At 42.5% G+C, this 18146-nt stretch overlaps 1 protein-coding gene across 1 annotated transcript in view; it reads right to left on the bottom strand.

Annotated features, from left to right (window-relative positions):
* The window catches only part of GALNT18 (polypeptide N-acetylgalactosaminyltransferase 18), a 115581-nt gene that overhangs the window by 38926 nt on the left and 58509 nt on the right, over nt 1-18146 (bottom strand). The window contains exons 6-8 of the mRNA XM_015615851.2: nt 13213-13398; nt 9505-9642; nt 5361-5456 (exon numbers count right to left, since the gene is read on the bottom strand). Coding sequence (XP_015471337.2) covers nt 5361-5456; nt 9505-9642; nt 13213-13398 — 420 coding nt within the window. The remainder of the gene's footprint in view (nt 1-5360; nt 5457-9504; nt 9643-13212; nt 13399-18146) is intronic.

Genomic DNA, 18146 nt, shown 5'->3' with positions numbered 1-18146 from the left:
TCTGCAGCCAGGGAAGGATCATCCCCCAGCACTCACTGCCCAGCTCAGCCCATGGTGCTGACAGAAGTGCTGCTGTCCTGTCAGGCTGCCCTGCACACTGCAGCTGGACATGTCCCACACTTGTCCCCGAGGCACACAGGAACACCAGCCCCAAGTTTTTATGTAACTGAGAGCTGTTAAACAGCTGCTGTGCTCCCTTTTACTGCCTAAAAAAGCCTGCCTGAAATGCTTCTATTGTAGACACCTCATCTTCAGGGCAGTGATTTCTCAACTCTGAAGGGCCAGTCATTGATCCATCTGCAGGTTTTGTTGTTTTCTTCCTTGTTCCCTGACAAGCAGCATCTCTTGCATCTGGGGCCTTCTGTCAAACTATGTTCTTGCACAGAGTCTCAATCTGCAATGCTTATGTGTTTGACACACACACACTTAACAAACTTCTAAACAACAGAAGACATTTTCTGAAATGTGTGGAAAATATCTGTGTATGAACAATCACCATGCTAAGAGATTTGACTGAAGAAAAGAAAGCTTTCATAAAAACATATACGATAAACACTTTAAAAGAAGCATTCATGAACCATACTAAGAGGTTTAGAAGTTTCTGGGAGTTTTGGCAACTGCTCCCAGTACTTGAGAGACTGTGCTTAGAATACATGATGCTTTCAGGTCAGAGCTCTGTACAGTGTGAGCTGGCAGAGCTTTATGTGCTGGCAGGACTCCCTTCCACAGAGATGCAATAATTCACACCAGGCAGGGCTGGTGTCACTTCTGCAATCTCTTGCAAGAATATGAAATGATATAAATGGGTGTCCCTTCTCACCTGGATTTCTTTTCTAGTGATTCTCCCCAATTAGTCTTCTGACCCTGGTCCTCAGCTTGAATTCCTCAAAATCTAACTGGTTTCTATTGACTTTCACATCACTGGATGAGCTTTGGGGTTTAACTGCTTATAAATTGAGAATTATATGAGCCAGAAGCTATTGAACAAGGGAACAGAACTGCCCATTATCCCCTCAGTCATGAGCAATTTTCAAGGTAAATCTGCACTTTAAATATCACTTCATTGATTGATGCTACTTATTTATTATATAATAAAGTCTCTAATAATGTGGTATTTCATCCTCATAAAAAAACCTTCTAAACTGTTGCTCAGGAGCAGTTTTAATGCAAGTGACATGCTATCATCAGCCTGCCTTGAAGATTACAGGCCTGGTTAAACAGCAGTGCTCACCAACACCAACAACAACAAACATCCAGGCTGAGGCAGAGCCCAGAGTCAGGAAGGGAATGCAGCCAGGCCTGGGGCATCTACTTGCTGCAAGTGCAACAACCACCTTTTCCATGCTGAAGAGACACAGCAGGAAATAAATCTTTTAGGGCAGGAAATAAATCTTCTAGGGCAGGAAATAGATCTTTTAGGGCAGGAAATAGATCTTCTAGGGCCTAAATGTATGATGGAATTGTTGCTTTACCTTAACCGGCTCAGGAAATAGAACAGTACCTTTATCCTTTTCTACATAAACCATTTAAAGAAACCCCAGCAAAACCCCCAGAGCCTCACATGAACTTTATGTTTTAGGTATTGTTTTGCCTTCACATTTATCTCCTCTCACTGCCAGGCCACCTCATCTCCCAGTTTTCCTGACCCTCTTTATCATCTCTCTGATGGGGAGCTGTTGTGTTCTGCACCTGAACTGATCTTATGTGATTAAAGCAGCACAGTTTCTACCACCACTAAGCAGTGTGGCAGGAGCCTGGTTCAGCTCCTGTAGTTAACTATTTTACCATGCTGCATTTACTTTTTTGGCTGTTTCAACAGCCACAGAAGCTGGGTTTTGTCCAGCTGTGCTAAGCAGCTGCACAGCAGGAGAGGCCTGATGTGACAGGATATCACAGGCACTGCAAGCCCCTTGCAGGCAGTGGCCAGCAGCACAGCAGAGGTGCCAAACCCCCCTGATGGGCTGGGAGAAGACTGGAACACTGGGTCTGTGCACATCTAACAGCTGCTGGTGCCCTGCTGTGATGGGGATGCTCCTGCAGATGAGTTTTGCCAACACCCTGTGTGTGGCTGTACAGGTGGAACAGAAATGACAGGGCTGGCTTGGGCAGAGCCTGTCCAAAGGCAGGGATGGAAAGATGGGATGCTTAGGGAGAAACACCTTTCAGCAACAGATTCAGGGGAGGATGAGCTACTCAGGCAGCCACCACTTAGACAAGGATGTTCTCAACAGGAACCCTAATTATCTGGGCAGCAATGGCAATGAATTCCCTCTTACTACAGGTAAAGGAATAGCAATTCTTCCCTTAAATTCCTGTGAGTGCATTGCAGCATCATCCCCCTTTTTGATTTCCCACTGGTTGAACATTGCAGGTGCTCTCCTCAGTGAACAGCCCCTGCCTCCTGGAGTGCCCAGGACCAGGATGAAGCACAGCTGCCCTGGAATGAACCCTCTGCAGATGGAGGGAGGGTAGGAAACACACCTAACCATGGATTCTAGTTTTTCAAGTGCCTTCTGTCTTTTCAGGCCAAGCCAAACCCCCTGCTGTGAGGAATTCTTACACATCAGTAGTATCAGAGGACTACAGAAATGGACAGATTATATTTTGATTTTCCATTCCCTCCTAGTATTTAACCACACAATCAGTTTCTCTATCTGAAACACAGTTATAAAGCACTCCAAGATGCTTGCAGCAATTAACTGGGAATATGCCAACATCAGTTACAGCAGACACAGAGTGGATTGCAGAAAGGTTTGGAAATCTCATCACAGAAGTCTTACCATCACTAATCCTGATTCTATTGAAAACTAAACTGAAACACCATGGGAAAATACACTGCTGATCATTTTATTGCAATATTTTAGGATATTTCCTTCCCATTTGCTACTGCTTTTAATTATGAAGCTACACATGATGTTTTTGATACTGTCTAAAAAAAATGGACCCTGGAATTTTAATGTCAGGTATCCAGTTCCCTTTCTATTGACTTTGATGATTTCTTTCTGATAGAAAGCATTTAAAAGGAAACAGTAGCTGTACCAATGATTGTGAGACAATTCCTTGATGTCAAACACCTTTTCTAAGCCACTTCTTGTGCAAAAAGCTGAAAATTCAAAACCATCTGAAAGCTGTTAGTGGGGAAAGAAAAGGAAGATATCCAGTTTAGAAGAGGGGCTATAGTAGTAACCAATAATAGCAACTTAACTGCATATGAGGGAGGGTTCCTGGCAGACAGATGTATTCCTGCACATCTAGATGCAAGTGTGCCAAGGGGTGGCAGCAATAAAACTGTAAATGGAATAGCTGCAACAGGAAAATCTTGGCATGTGAGCTAAGAACAGCATCACCCAAACACTCAGGGCACTGATCTGCTTTGGTAAGGACTGCCAGGTGGGAAAAACATCCCCCTTCTACAGCATTTCACCACTGCTAGAATAAAACTAACATCTTACCAGTGTCTTTTGTGGCTACTAGTGAAAACACTAAGATTAAAAGGAATATTTATACAAATATTTCCAACATGCAAAAGAAAAAGTACATGGTGGGCTGCAGCTCTGCTCAAGCAAGAGACACAACACTGCAAATCTCACAGGAGTATGCAGAGTGATGTTTGTTACTTCTTTCCCTCTTAATACCATAATCCCTAACACAGAAAAAGTCTAATTCTCTTTTGGAAAAGTTCTCAGTCATTACTGGGATCTTACCCAAATTTGGCCTTTTTGGATGTTGTTTTTAACATTAGTTACAAAATTAAATACACAGTAATGGGGAGGAGACAACATTTTAATTATGAAGGAGCAGAGTCTTGTCAAGAAGAGTTTCCCTCGCCTCTTCCCCTCTGCCATTTGTGTGCTGCTATCTCATTTGTACAGAACTTGGGCTGACATTCAAAGGAAGCTCTTTATCTGTGAACACAGAACTGTGCTGACTGAAATGACTTTTGTTACTGTTTGTCTCTCAGCTAGAACTCAGGTTTCCAGCTGGAATTTGCAGGCATGCTTGGGGTGTGCTGCCCTCACAGGAGATGTGCAGAGCCCTCGCAGGGGATGAGGAGTGAGGGATGAGCTGGGGGCTGGCTCAGGGGTGAGCTGCAGGTGCCTGGGCAAACACTGGGGACTGCCAGCAGAGCTCCTGCAGGCAATCATCCTGTGACACACAAGGCACAGCCCATGCTGGCAGGGAGGCTGATGGATTTCCAGACATTCCAGCTTTCAGCACTCACAATTTACTCGAGCACCAGTGATCACCATTAAAGGTTCCAGCAGAGGAAGCCAGTGCAGAACAGAGCTGAGAAGCAGAGAATTGTGTCTGCAGCTCACCAAGCTCTTGTTTCCAGTTCACTGTGAGGGGCAGGCACAGGGGTGAACATCACCCTGCTGCTCTGTGTTTATTTCTGAGATACTGAGAGGATTCATTTGCTGTACAGCCAAGTCAAGTAACTGAGAATTCCTGGGTAAAACCACATTCCATAACTTCATGGGGTGGAGTGTTATGAGACAGAAAATATAAAACTTAGGTAGAAAAATAATTCAAACTGGAGGGATTTTTCAGTTTCTCCAGTCACTCCCACAAGTATATCCATTTCCTTTATGTTATTTTTACATAAGTTACTTTTAAGGTTTGATAATCTGCACATCTGTCTTTGACAAGCATCCTCTAGGCCCTGCAACATTGTTTTTCCTGTCAAGGAAACCCTTTCTCTTGAGCCCATATGCTTGGCTGGGGAGACACAGGTCTGAACCCTCTCATCTGCCAAGTTAGTAAATGCAGCTGTTATGCAGGAAAATGGAAAGGTTTTGATAATTTGAGTCTTTGGCACATACCAGAGTAACAGGACAACAGCAGAGAAAGAACAAAAGGACATTTAGAGGAGGGGTTTTCACAAGAACAGTGTTTGGAATTTGGCACAGCTGTATGGTCTGAAGAAGGTGGCTGTAATTTCAGATTTGTGGAAATGAGGCAGTAAATATATAAAATAACAAACCACATTGCTTCAGATAATGCATAAATAAACTGTGAGTATTCCTTTGTGCTTATGCAAAATGTTTAAAATGCATTGCTTCCTTCATATGACAGGCACAGTTAAGGATCAGAAATGAAAGCTTTTATCAGCAAATCTGGGTCAATGCTGACTCTCATACTCCTTAAATTCTTTCAAAATGAATAAATCAGCTTCCTTGTCAAAGCATTATTATACCAGTTCTCAATTTACAGCAGGAATAATGTTGCCTCTGTATAAAAGAGCTACTGAACATCTTACCAAGGGATTGTTGCAGGAAAACAATGACAGGTACAAGACAGTTCCTCCCACACAATCTGCTAACAGCAGAGCAAAATCAGAGATCATTAGACAAACTAACCTGGGGTGTCATTCCATGGCAGATATACATGATTGGGATATTCTCTGTGTCTGGCCCTTGGTCAAGGCACAAATCACTTTTCAGGGAATTCTGCAGCTAAAATAAACAGAAAGAAAAAAAAATCAAGCAAGTTTTACATGAGAAAAAGATAGCGTGATTACTTTCTTTTCTTTGAAAAAATAAATCATATATAGGTGAGGAAGGAAGTATGCAAAATTAAAATATGTTGAAGTAAAGATCTTGAAGAGAAAGCATCTGGACTAAATTCTTCCTTGCAGATAATCCAGCACCACTGATTTCAATAATGTTGCACCAAGTTTCAGGCAGGGTATATTTCAAAAAACCTTCAGAAATAGGAGTATTTTTTTCTGTATGTTTCAAAAATATTTAGTCTCTGGTACACACAATATACAGAACCTGAATGTGCCATGCTGAGCAAGATGGATGAGGTATTAAACAGCTTTTAAGAATTACTCAGGAGAGTCTTCTGATTTCTGGAAATAATTCAAAAAGCTGCTTTCAGCTGACACCTGGAGACTTCAGGGCAATTGTTGTGCAGCAATAATAACCCCCTGATTGTTCTGGGCTAACCCACACCCAGCAATGAACAGACTGCCCAGCTCTCAGCCCTGGGAGAAAGCTGGGCAATGCTGAGGCAGTTTCCTGAAGGAGAAATGCTAATTAATGAGCACAGGGAGCTGGGAGGGCTGCTCAGAGCGTGAGGATGAGGATGTGAGCCATGGATGTGGATAAAGGACTGGCTCACAGCACATGAATCCTGATCTGAGTGGGGATGTGCTTTGCAGGCTCCTGGGATTAACTGGGCAGCTCTGCCAGCCCTGCACAGGGGCCAGTTCTGGGAGCAGATTCACATCTGTAGAAAGGAAGCCCAGGACTGCACTAGCACTAAGAAAAGTGGACAAGCCAGAGGCTGAAGCCTGGCAGTGAATAAAATCAAAACCATCAACTCATCCAAACCTAACTCCAAATCCAGTAATGGACAGGATGTATCCAACATTGAAGAGAAAATATGCATTAGGTATCAATATTGGCATTGCTCTCAAGAAATAAAGTCTTGAGAATGACATAAAATCTTCTCTCTCAAAGGTATTTCTTATAATGTAACCACAGACCTGTTTCTAATCACAAACAGATGTCTAAGCACCCCTCTCTATCCAAACCAATGATAAATATCAGCCTTATAAATTCATGCCTGGGTCTATCACTGCCTTTGTGTTTTCAAAACCTCTTCTGCAAACTCCTAATGCTTGTCCTAGTGCTAATATTATAAACTTCCACAACAATCCCCATAAAAAAGGAAGCAAAAAACCAGAAACAGAGCAGCCACTGACCTGTTAACTAATAATGCTATTATTTCAAAATCTGAGGCCCAGATTCTCAGGAATGATTGCTTTACAAAATCTAGTGGTTTTGTGGCAACCAACAATTAACCCAAGTAACTCAATTTTAGCCTACCAAGACTTAATCTTATGAATAATCCAACCCAAAATATAACAGACTATCCCTGTGCTGAACCCCAGAAATAATTATTGTTTCACCAAATACAGCAGCTTTTGGTCCAGTGACATTGCTTTCTTCTAAATAGGAGGGTACTGCACAATTCAGAAAGAAATTTGCCTCCCAAATATTTACTCTGCCACCAACCCCAACCCCAGGTGTATCCCACAGCATAAACTAGACCTGAATGATGCAGCTATTTCCCAGACTCTCACAGAACACCAGGAAATGTAGGATAATAAATATGTGGGCTGTCTCTGTAGCTGCCTATATACCTTTACCCCCATTCAGACAGCTTTTTCAATTACTCAGGATTTTTTAAATTGATGAAAATGCTATAGTAGCAGTATCTCTATTTTCTACCGAGAAATGAAGCCAGTTGATGAATGGAAGCATTTAGAGGATCAGAAAGCAGCTGACTTGTTTTGAAATATCACCTTTCTCTGCTGTAAGATGTGCAAGCAAACTGCAAAGCAGACACAAGGGAGGACTGGACTCCCAAGTGATTCTTTCACTAAAGGGATAGGGGCACTTAATCTCGTGTCATATAAGAGTATTTCATGAAATGGTGAGCTGTGTGCTTCACAAAACACTCCCTGTGTATCTGCTGTCACTGCTGGCCACAATTCCCTTGTGATGGTACAGACAGGGCCACTCCTCACACCTGCCCCAGCTGGTGACAACCACGTGCATTACTGGGCAGTAATAAATCACAGGATCATGGAATGGCTTGGCTTGGGGGACACATTAAAGATGATCTCATCCCAACCCCCCTGCCATTCCTAGGACACCTTCCACTGGACCAGGTTACTCCAAGACCCATCCAGCCTGCTCTTGAACAGCTCCAGGACAAAGAGTCCATGACCTCTCTGGGCAACCTTTTCCAGTGCCTCACCATCCTTAAAGAATTCCTTCCAAATATCTAATTTAACCCTGCCTTTGTTTAGTTTAAAGCCATTCCCTCTTGTCCTGTCCTGTCCTTGTGAAAGTCCCTCTCCAGCTCTCTTTAGCCCTCTTCAGGCTCTGGAATGTTGCTCTAAGCTCTCCCTGAAGCCTTCTGTTTTCCAGGCTGACCACTGTGTTCAGCTTTTCTGCAAAAAACTCTTCTTTTTTTGGTTGGTGAAAATCTCTCAGCAGAGCATAAAATCTCTGTTGCTGATTTTCATTTTGACTTGCACAATGTGGAGTTGATCCTGAGATGAGTAGCTTATCTCTTCCTTTATCTATACTGTATCAGTCCTACCTGAAAAGACTGTTTTTATCCAGAGCCAGCTACAAGCAGGACCATGCAGCAGTCAGCTGCTGTGCCTCCTTCTCCTCAGGAAACTCCACCCTTGCCTGGATCACAGCATCACCGAGGGCAGTGCCACAGTGCTGCCACACAGCTGCCATTTGGGCATTTTTCTGAACTGGTTTGGAAGGTAACCATTATCTCCTGCATTCAGCAATGACTAAACCTTTGCTGGAAGTGCTTTTCCTGTGTGACTGTATGAAAAGCCAGCACGGTTATTTTCCCTTTTCATCACAGGGGCCACAGAACTTTGCAGGATGTGCAATCCCTCCACTTGCCAAAGCACAGCAGCTGCTCTCTGACACCCTCAGGGCTCTTCCAGAGCCAGACTGGCCAACTGCACAGCTCAGCTTTCTTTCTGAGGAGAAATGTCTGAAGAAAAACCTTTCACCTGTGTGATCTGCTCTTGCATTTCCTAATTAGGATTGTCATGCAAAAAGAAAAATTCAATTCACAGGAATAATTTTTTTTTTTTAAATGACAGTGGAAGAGAATGTGAAAAGGACATCCTAGGACTACTATCACTTTATTATGGGCCTGTGTTAATTTACTCTGCTTATCTTCCATGCCATGCCCTCTCTGTTTGGGGCCCTGCCAGGTTCTGAGGGGCAAGAATTGCTTCTGCCTTAATCAGCACTGTGCAGCTCAAGTGTGACTGCAGCACAGACAAGGGCACTCCTGTCCAATGAGAAGCTCAAAATGCAAGGATTTAGCTGCACTTTCTGTTATTGTTATTGTACAAACTATTGAAGCTGCCCAGTGGTGCTTTATGCACAGGTTAGCCATGTGAGAGCTGGTCAGCTTGGAATGGAAGGCTTTGACTGTCATACCTGTTCTAGGGTGAATCTGGATTTCCCTTAAATGGCTAAAAGCTTAGTAAGAGAAAGCATCAGCCTTTAACAGTTGGATTTGATGATATTAAAGGTCTTTTTATCCTAAGTGACTCCATGATTCTAAATTAAGATCTGGCTACAATCTTAAGAAGGTTGCTGCTGAAATACTGAGTCTGTTTTGTGAGTTCCCTTACTGCCACAAACCTGTCAGCCCCAATGTGTCTGCAAAATCACACCTTGAGTATTTCTGTGTGGGATCAAGCCATGAAGGAAAAAACAACACAAAATCAGGGAGGAAGGTAACGTTGAGGATACCTCAGCACAAATGACAGCAGAGCAGCTGCCTCTGTCAGCTAACCAGTCTAACACATTATTTAACTAGGGACTCCAAACTGATTTGATTCTTTTACTTTGAGTCAGGCATTGCCTTCCTGAGTTCCTTCCACTGTTACAGCTTTCTCCCCCATGTTTGCACAGTGGGAAATGTAAACCAGATCCTTACCACCCCGTAGGCCACGGTGTCCGAGTACATTCTCATTTCTGGGTACACACTGACAAGATACCACCTGAAGGTCTTGCACTGCAGCTTCTTCCTGAGGGCCTTCCTCTCTGAGATATCACCAATATCGATCCCAGAGTCCTGCAGATGGAACAAGGGGCAGAAAAAGCCATCAGGGATACATCTGTGTGTAAACTGAACACCCAGGACCCCCTCATGCAGAGGGACCCCAGGAGGATGGAGCCCAGCTCCTGGCCCTGCACAGCACCATCCCCAAGAGTCAAACTGCTGCTCTCTAATTCCCTGGCATTTTCCAAATCCAAAAGCAATTGGCAGGAAGCAGCAAGTTGCCCTGGAAACATGGGCATTGCTGCTGTCCCTCTGTGGCCTAATCATTAGTGTATTCTGATCATTAGTGTATGCTAATCATTAGTGTATTTTAATCATTAGTGTATTCTAATCATTAGTGTATTCTAATCATTCATTTGTGTATGGCACTTTCTGGCCATTCCTGAAGTTTGGGTTACTGCTTAACTGCAAAGAGCAGAAGCTCCGCTCACCTCTCTGAAATTGCACTTATTAAAGTTCTTTTGTTATGTAAAAGACAAGTTGTTATTTTTGTTAAAAGCAATTGCTGAATAATTTCTCCCATAATTTTTATTCTCCTTTACATTTCTGGCTAACCCAGTTTCTACTTTTCATAAAAGCAGATCACAAAGCATGACTTTCATAAAGGCCCTGTATATAAAAATCAATAATTTATCACATCAAAATCACACAGCAGAAATTTTTAGAGAGGGATCTAAGTGCAGATCTGTGGCTGCTCTTGACAGGAAGTAAAATGAGACATTTTTCTCTATGACTTCTGCCTCAGAGCAAAACACAGGATAAATACATTTTCACAGGGAAATCTTATAATCTATCTCCTTTAACAACAGCCTTTGCTGGGCCATAAACACCCCAAAGATTTTGTCAGCCATGAGACGAGATTTAAAAAAAACATTGAAAGCACTGAATTCTCTTAGTTACACAACACAAAAAGTGTAAGTATCTACATTTCTGAGCTGTTAAAGCAACCACTGCATCCCAAAGCACTGAATTAATGCTAATCTGGAACAAGCACATTTTACTATGGAAGCATTTTCTGACTGAAGTGAAATTGGCTTCCACATTGGCACGAAAGGGTAGGAAACAGTGATCTGGCACACACAGATCAGACATAAAGATTTCAGAAATGGTGACTCCCCTTCTCAAGCCCTACATCACTGGTAAAGCTTCATGAGGAACTCCTTAAGTGGCAATTTTTTCTCAGTTTTGCAGTGAGTGGCTAAATGAAGAGGCTGTAGGGTGCTCAATCAATCAAACACCTCTCCTGCACCTGCCAGAGTATCTGGTCCTTGTGTGGGGGAAAAGGAGGGTGCCAGCACACAGACATTCACTTCTAGCACTAGCAAGGCTTCCAGGGATCCAGGGCTAAACTGGTGCCCTGCCTCTCAAACCCTTTCTTGTGCAGCCCTGAATCACCAGTGCCTGTTCCCTCACAGCTCACAGTGTAAGAAAGAGCATCAGGAGCCTCAGTAATCATTTCCTTCCATGCAGCTGGAGAACAGAAACAGCTCACATGGAGCACATGGCTTTACCACCACCAAAATCAGTGTGTTCCTCAAAGCTGAGAATATGATGGGGAAAAACCAAACCAAACAAACCAGGAGCACAGGCAGAACACATGGAGAGCACAGCTCTTGTGCTGGGGCTTGCAGAACCTTTCCTCTGAGTTTCAAGTGTTTTTCTGAATCTGTTATCCAAGTGCTGGTGATGCAGGAGTCACCATGGCAGCAGAGGTCTCCAGCCAAAGCCCTCAGAACTTCAGAGAGAAGCCCACAGAGATCCCAGGAGGGCAGAGACAGCACTCTGCAAAATGACTCTGACTCCTTTTTCTCATTATTATTATTAGTTCCCAAACACTAAAACCCTTGGAAACATCTGACTTCTCAGAGATCTGGGAATTCTTCCATGGAAAAAACCAGGTCCCATGGTTAACATTTTGGAATAACATATGTCATGGAAAGTCCTGACCAGTGTAACCAAATAAATTTCTATTACCTATTACCAGGATCCATTAGCTTCCAGATAAAGAATTTCTCCTGCACTTGTCCAGCTGCAATTTATTTTTGCATTGTTTATTAATTTGATCTCAAATTGCATTCAGATCTCAAATCTGCACAAGATTAACACCACCATCACATCTGGATGAATATGATGCAAGTCAGTGTATAGCACTGTACATCCTCATTGGTAAAAAGGGATTTCTAAGTTTTGTGTTAATGTTATGTTTGCAAGCCAGAAAAACTAAAACTTGGATCAACCAATGAAGATTAACCAATCTTCAAGAAGATAATTAACAATATTAAATAGAAACTGAAATTTAAATCTACCAAGCTAATTGCTAATATTATTCATTTGGAATTGCTTTGACATAAAAGAAGTAACCCCATCTTTATTCTTGTCTGGGCTGCTGTGGAATGACTCCAAACAGGGACACACAGAGGGCAGCTGGGATTCTGTGAATTCAGAAAATTAGATGTATCAAGTTATAGAGGATTTTTTTTCATGGTCAAAGCAAATTATGAGGCTAATGCTGAAACCTAAAAATAGGACAGTGACTTCCCCACTTTGCCAGAATTATCTAGTTTTAATTACAAGAGATGCAAGAAGCTATTGAGAGCAGCTGAACCAACATCAGCATTCATATATTTAGCTGGGTTTTTTTCACATTTTCTTATAATTAAACTAAAGGAGAAGGACAGCATTTCATTTCTTGACCCAGAAACTGCAGCAAAACCAGTTTCTCTGAACTGTTGTCAAATCAGAGAGATTTTATTAAAGAAGAACTAATCTGCCCTTTAAGTCTAGACTGTTTGCTTTTGCTGTAATGGTGAGAGCTGTGCTCTGAGTTAAACTCCAAATTCAATAGAGCCATGATTCTAGGTGGGAGCAATCTGCTCACACAGATTCTAAGCACAGCCCTTTGCTCTGAGCCCTGTAGCTCACAGCTATTCACAGATTAAACACCATTGACTGCAGAAACACAGAGCAGCTAAAATCAAACTGAACTCTGGCATTATCTTCAACACAAAGGGCCAAGCAGTGCTCGTCCACAGCAAAGAAATCAGGACAAGAAGTGCAGTGGGAGCTGCAGGAAGATTCTGCAACACGTCATGACACCCAGCAGCCACCCTCTCTGATGTGAAATACTTATCAGACACCCCACTTGTATCAAGAGGTGTCAACACCCCCTGGCAGATCAATCCTCACAAATCTGCTGGAATTAAAGCTCTCTGTGATGGTAAATAGGGGACTCAAATTCAAATTGAGATGTGCAATGTAGATTTGATGGGGCTTTTTCCCCCATATTTCTGCAGCTACTATTTTAAAATATCTGTGAAGAGTCATCAGTGAAGAGAATAAACTCAACAAGAAATTAATTTTTAAGGAATCTAAAGAGAAGAAAATTATTCTAGAATAAGACACAACTACACATATATGTTTATATGCAACTGTGTGTGTATAGGCAAACACCTTGTGCTGTATGTGAGAGATAAATACATAGATACACATAAAATCCTACCAGGAAAATCAAAATTCAGGGTGGGAACCCAAACCAGAAGGATGTGCAGGCAAAGCTGGGAAGCAGAGGTGTCTGTGCCTCACCTCCTGGGGGATGTTCCAGGCCATGTAGACGTGGCTCTTGAACTCGTCCATCCACACCTCGGCCACCCTGAGCGCGTTCCTGCGGACGTGCGCAGTCAGATCCTCCGTGTAGGGTTTGTGTGCTCGCTCAATGTGGGCAATCCTGGAGCAGGGCAGAACCTCCACGCTTCCCCCACACTGCCACACCTGCCAGGGAGAAACAAAAGCACATTCTGCTGCTGGCAGCTCCCTCACACACTGGAATTGTTCCATTTCATTGCTACAAAGGAGAAAAACCGCTCCAGACTTGCTGGACTACACAAGCTGTGAGGGGAGAGTTATCACCTTCCCTTATCAGGAACTATTATTGCTACTAAATCTTACTACAGAGTTTCTACATTACCAGTGGCCCCTCACTGCACTCTGCCTGCATCAGTTCAGTTGTGCTCAAGATTACTAATAAGATTATTTCTAAGACATTCAAAAGCTGGTTAAGTTTTAAGCCTTGCATGATTTTTCTCTGAGGTTCTTTGCAGCCCACAGCAGACCAAACATGCACCACCCAGAAGCTCAAGTTAGGCAGCTTGTCCTAACAGGGAAACAAAGGCAGCCAGCTTTGAAAGACTGCTGAAGTTTCAGGTTCTGTGAAGAAGAGGAACAGAAATGCATCTTACTCTTTGCTTTAAACAGGGTTGAGAAAGGACTGGGTCTATTCCTTTCCAGAAGGAGCGATGAAGACCAAGACTGCCTAATGAAAATATGTCAGCAATTTCATCAGAAACTACTCTTGTAATACATTTTTTATGTAGGTTACTCTACCTGCTCAAATAGATTTCAGTTTTACCCACAACCACAACTGAGCTAAAGTACACAACATTAATCATAATTATTGCTTTCATTTCTGATTTACTCTTTCTGCTTTCAACAGAAGAGAAAACCAATTTGGCAAACTTAAGAGTCAGTGAAGTACCTGAGTTATTTTACACAGCAGCTCTTTTTCTGTGTACCTTGTACTGTGTAACAAGTATCTACCTGTTATATATATATTTATATATATTTATATATATTGTTATATACACTACCTAACCAGATGAAGGCAGCCCATTTGTAAGAGCTGGTGGATGCTGCTCAGGTGAAAGGCCAGATGTTCCCAGGCAGTTTGATCCTGCTGAACAAGCACTGCTGTGTCCCAGAGAAGTGGGAGAAGTGACAGGGTTTGCCTTACACTGATGCCAGCAGAGACTTGGTACCTCATCCTGAGAGAGCAGAAAGTGGCAGTGGGGGATTTCCTTCCTTGCACACTCACCTGGGGATGATATTCTGCTCTCCCTCCTGCTGGCCAGGGGTGTGGGCTGGCAGAACATCCTGCTCTGGAGCCCATCTCAGGCTCCTCAGATCTGTCCACCCTATAGGCATATGCTCTGCTAAGGAGGCACTTTGTTCAGTCATTCATTTTATATATTTAGACATCTGGCTTGAATACAGCATTTAGGCATTTGGCAGCTCCTGAGAGCAGAAAATGTGGCATGAATTCAGAATGTTTACAAAGCTTTTTCTGAACTGGTGCCTAATTGCATTCAGCATATGCTGGGAGAAGAGACAGAGCCCTGCTTTGCAGAGCTCTGTGGAAAGGGAGAGGACACATGAACCTGCTGTACAGTCAAAAAGGGAGCTGAAAAGACTGCAGCACATCTCTGTCCAGAACTTGGGAAAGCATTAGAGTAAATAAACATAACCATTATCAAAATCAGGGCAAAACTGAGATGATCATACATATTTAAAAATAAATACGCAATTTATCTGGCACAAGAATAACCAATCTGGAAACAACATTTGTGTCCTGCCTTTCTAAATATCATATTAAGTGGGCAATCCAGTTTAACAATCTAACAAAAATGATAGTTTATCAAACATTTAATTATAAATGGTCCAGCTACACCTCCTAATAAAGATTAAATGTGAAGCACCACCAGGCTGTGCTCACACAACGCCTGCTTTCAGTCCAAGTTATTTCTCAGACATCCAGCAATAAATTGTTTCAGAGTTACTCACTGTACACTGCCTAAATTAGTATCATAAAAGACAAGGAAGATGTAGAGATGGCTGTAACTTAGCCCAGGACAGGGCAAAGAGGAAATTCCCAACCCAGATGTGTGCTCTGCCCAGCCTCTGCTCATCACAGCCAGGGATGGCCTCGAGCCAAGGCCAGCAACTCAACACCAAAGACTTTGTGGGATTTATCAGAGCTAAGTCTCAATGCCATCTTGACATCAAGCTGAGCCAAAAAGTTCTACAATGAGCTGAATTTCCAAGCAAATTTCTAGGAACTGAAGTTCAGAAGAGAAGAGTCATCTATAATTTTAGCATGGATGCAGTTTCAGGAAACTGATTTGACTTTATAATGAAGTGAGATGTTTTCAAAAACAACTTGAGATGACCAAATCTTTAACAGAGTTTGCAAGTAGGAATTACCCACTGCCTGAATAAACACCAATAAATCAATTCCAGTGGCCATTCCTTTCTCCCAGACACTGTCAGTTTTTGTTCTATTTTTGAGACTAATTAATTTCTATCAATTCATTGCTATCAATATAAACTGCTAAGCTGCATTAAACAGTTTCAAAACCGTATTATTTCCAAGCAAAAACCTCCCAAACTCCCCAGAAGTGAGCAGCAGCACTGAGCAGGGAGCTGACCCCAGAGCCAGCTGTGGAACCTGACTGGAGAAATGCTTTAAAAAGGCAGCAATGACAATCCTGACGTGCTCAGCTGGTCACAGCTGGGACAAACCAGTGTCCCTTCTCTCTCCCAGTGCTCACTGCCAGTGGCACTGCAGTCTGCCAAGGAATCTCCTTTAGCTGAGTGCTCCATTGCATTTAGGGAGTGGTAAGTGGTTAAAAAAACAAACAGAAATGTAATTAGCAGGCACTGAAGTGAGACTTTCAAATGACACAAAGCTCTCCTGGAATCTCATGGAAGTCTGGATTCCCAGCTCCCCAAAATGTGCAAAATCCCCAAGTGAGGAATGAAGGGCTTTGGTAGTCATACACCAAACTCTACACTGAACTGTATGTATGAACATTAAACAATAAACATAATTAATTGCTACCAAAAACATCAGTTTGTTGTTTTTTTAAAAAAATTCTTCCCTGATTATATTTTAAATAATGGAATTTCTTGCAGTCTCTTTCCCTTCTAGACCTTGAATCTGACCACTCCCACCTCTCCCCATCACTCCTGTGCTTCAGTCCCTGGTGCTGGAACCATTGTGCTGGAGCTGCTGTGGAGAGCTGGATGGTTTTTCAAGAGAAAAGCCTTGAGGTGGTATAAAGCTCACATAAGAAGCACACAGGAAAGACTAATTAATTACTCTGAACAAATACCTTTCAGTCAGATACAATTTTTAGGGTTTTTTTAAATTAATATTTTAATATTAAGAAATATATTTTCTCAAAGTCTCCACTCAGAGGGAAGTTGAGAAGCCTTTTAGAGTGGCCTGCTCTTCATCTCATAAAATTCCTGTAGACAAGAAGGAATAGAAATTGAGGGGTTAGTTCCTAGCAGCTTCCCACATTTCCCCTGTGGGTTTTGCAGCTATTTTTTGCCATCATTAGCAATCTTTATTCAGGTTTTATCCACACTGAATAGCACCCTTCTAGTCTTCCAGCACTGCTACCTTATGTGGAGGCTATAAATACATACAAAAGTTAAAAATCAGTGGAGCTTTTTCAAATTATCACCCATAGCTTCAGCAAGAAGTCTAAAGATAAAAGAGCTTCAAAGGTTTTTTTCAACCACATGGAATAGTTTGAAGTAAAATGTTCTATCTCTGAGCATACTGTGGCTGCAATCAGAAATGCTTAATGACTGACCTGCTTGTACAAAATGCAAGGAAAAAACTTGATTAATGTCCTAAACCATGGTTAAAAGGAAATTCAGCACCTTTTCCTGCTGTCCATGAAGATAATTTACCTGTGATAGGTGAGCAGTGGAAATTACCAGCAATAATCTCAATTTCCCTTCAAATCTCAAAATACAGATATACAGCTGTAAAAATAACATCTGCTTTCATCACTGTGACACCACAAACAGCAATTCACGTGCCATGCTGTAAAAGCATCAATTTTAAAATCAAAATTAAAAATCAAAACTGTACCAACAGGTCTCAGACTTTGCCTCAGGAAGCTTTCAAGTGTGAGGCTCTGTGTATCTTTGGGAGGACTTTCCACCATTGCTGGAGTCTCCACAAGGCAAAAGGTTTGCTTTGCTCTGGAGGAATTTCTTGTGGTTCTGGTCCTGCTGGTTTACTTTGCAGAAACAGTCTTTCAGGAAAAGAACACAGCAACTGGAGTTTCCCTTCCAAAGAGCTCCGAGCCCACTCGAGTGTGTTTTCAAAGCTCCCTTCCAAGCCAGCCTGAGAAAGGCTCTTTATTCTCCCATTTCCTCAGGAGGTTCACACATTTGGTACAGCCCCAAAAGGGCTTAGAGGGTTCCTCTTCTTGAAAGGGTTCCTTGTTCCTTCATCACTGCCCAAACAGTAAAATTCCATAAAGAAAATTCAAGGTCCAAAGGGACAGCAGCAGTGCCAAGGTGAACACTCAGAGAGCTGAAAGACTAAAATCAGCAATACCCCATGGCCTAAACCCAAATCAAAGGAGAGATGACAGGAACATTAAATGAATAAGAGAATCTATTGTGGGGGTGAGGGGGAAAGGAGGGGAAGCCTCCTTTTAAATCCTCAGTTGTTGTGGCTTAGATGGACAGTCTGTCCAAAGTCTCTTCACACTGTTAATTTATGGAATGTTTATTTGCACAGTAACAATACAGGCCAATTGTGGCCCTAAATCTGTGAGAATTTACCTTCACCAAGGCTGAACAGCACCACAGAGCAAACAGAAAACAGACTCCCAGGGCTGGCACAGCTCAGCTGCCTGGACCTGGAGGAACAGGTACAG

Source organism: Parus major, unplaced genomic scaffold (assembly GCF_001522545.3).
Source record: "Parus major isolate Abel unplaced genomic scaffold, Parus_major1.1 Scaffold283, whole genome shotgun sequence".
Classification (NCBI taxonomy): domain Eukaryota; kingdom Metazoa; phylum Chordata; class Aves; order Passeriformes; family Paridae; genus Parus; species Parus major.
The sequence above is the reverse complement of the archived record's forward strand: the minus strand, read 5'-3'. Positions and strand labels throughout refer to the sequence as shown.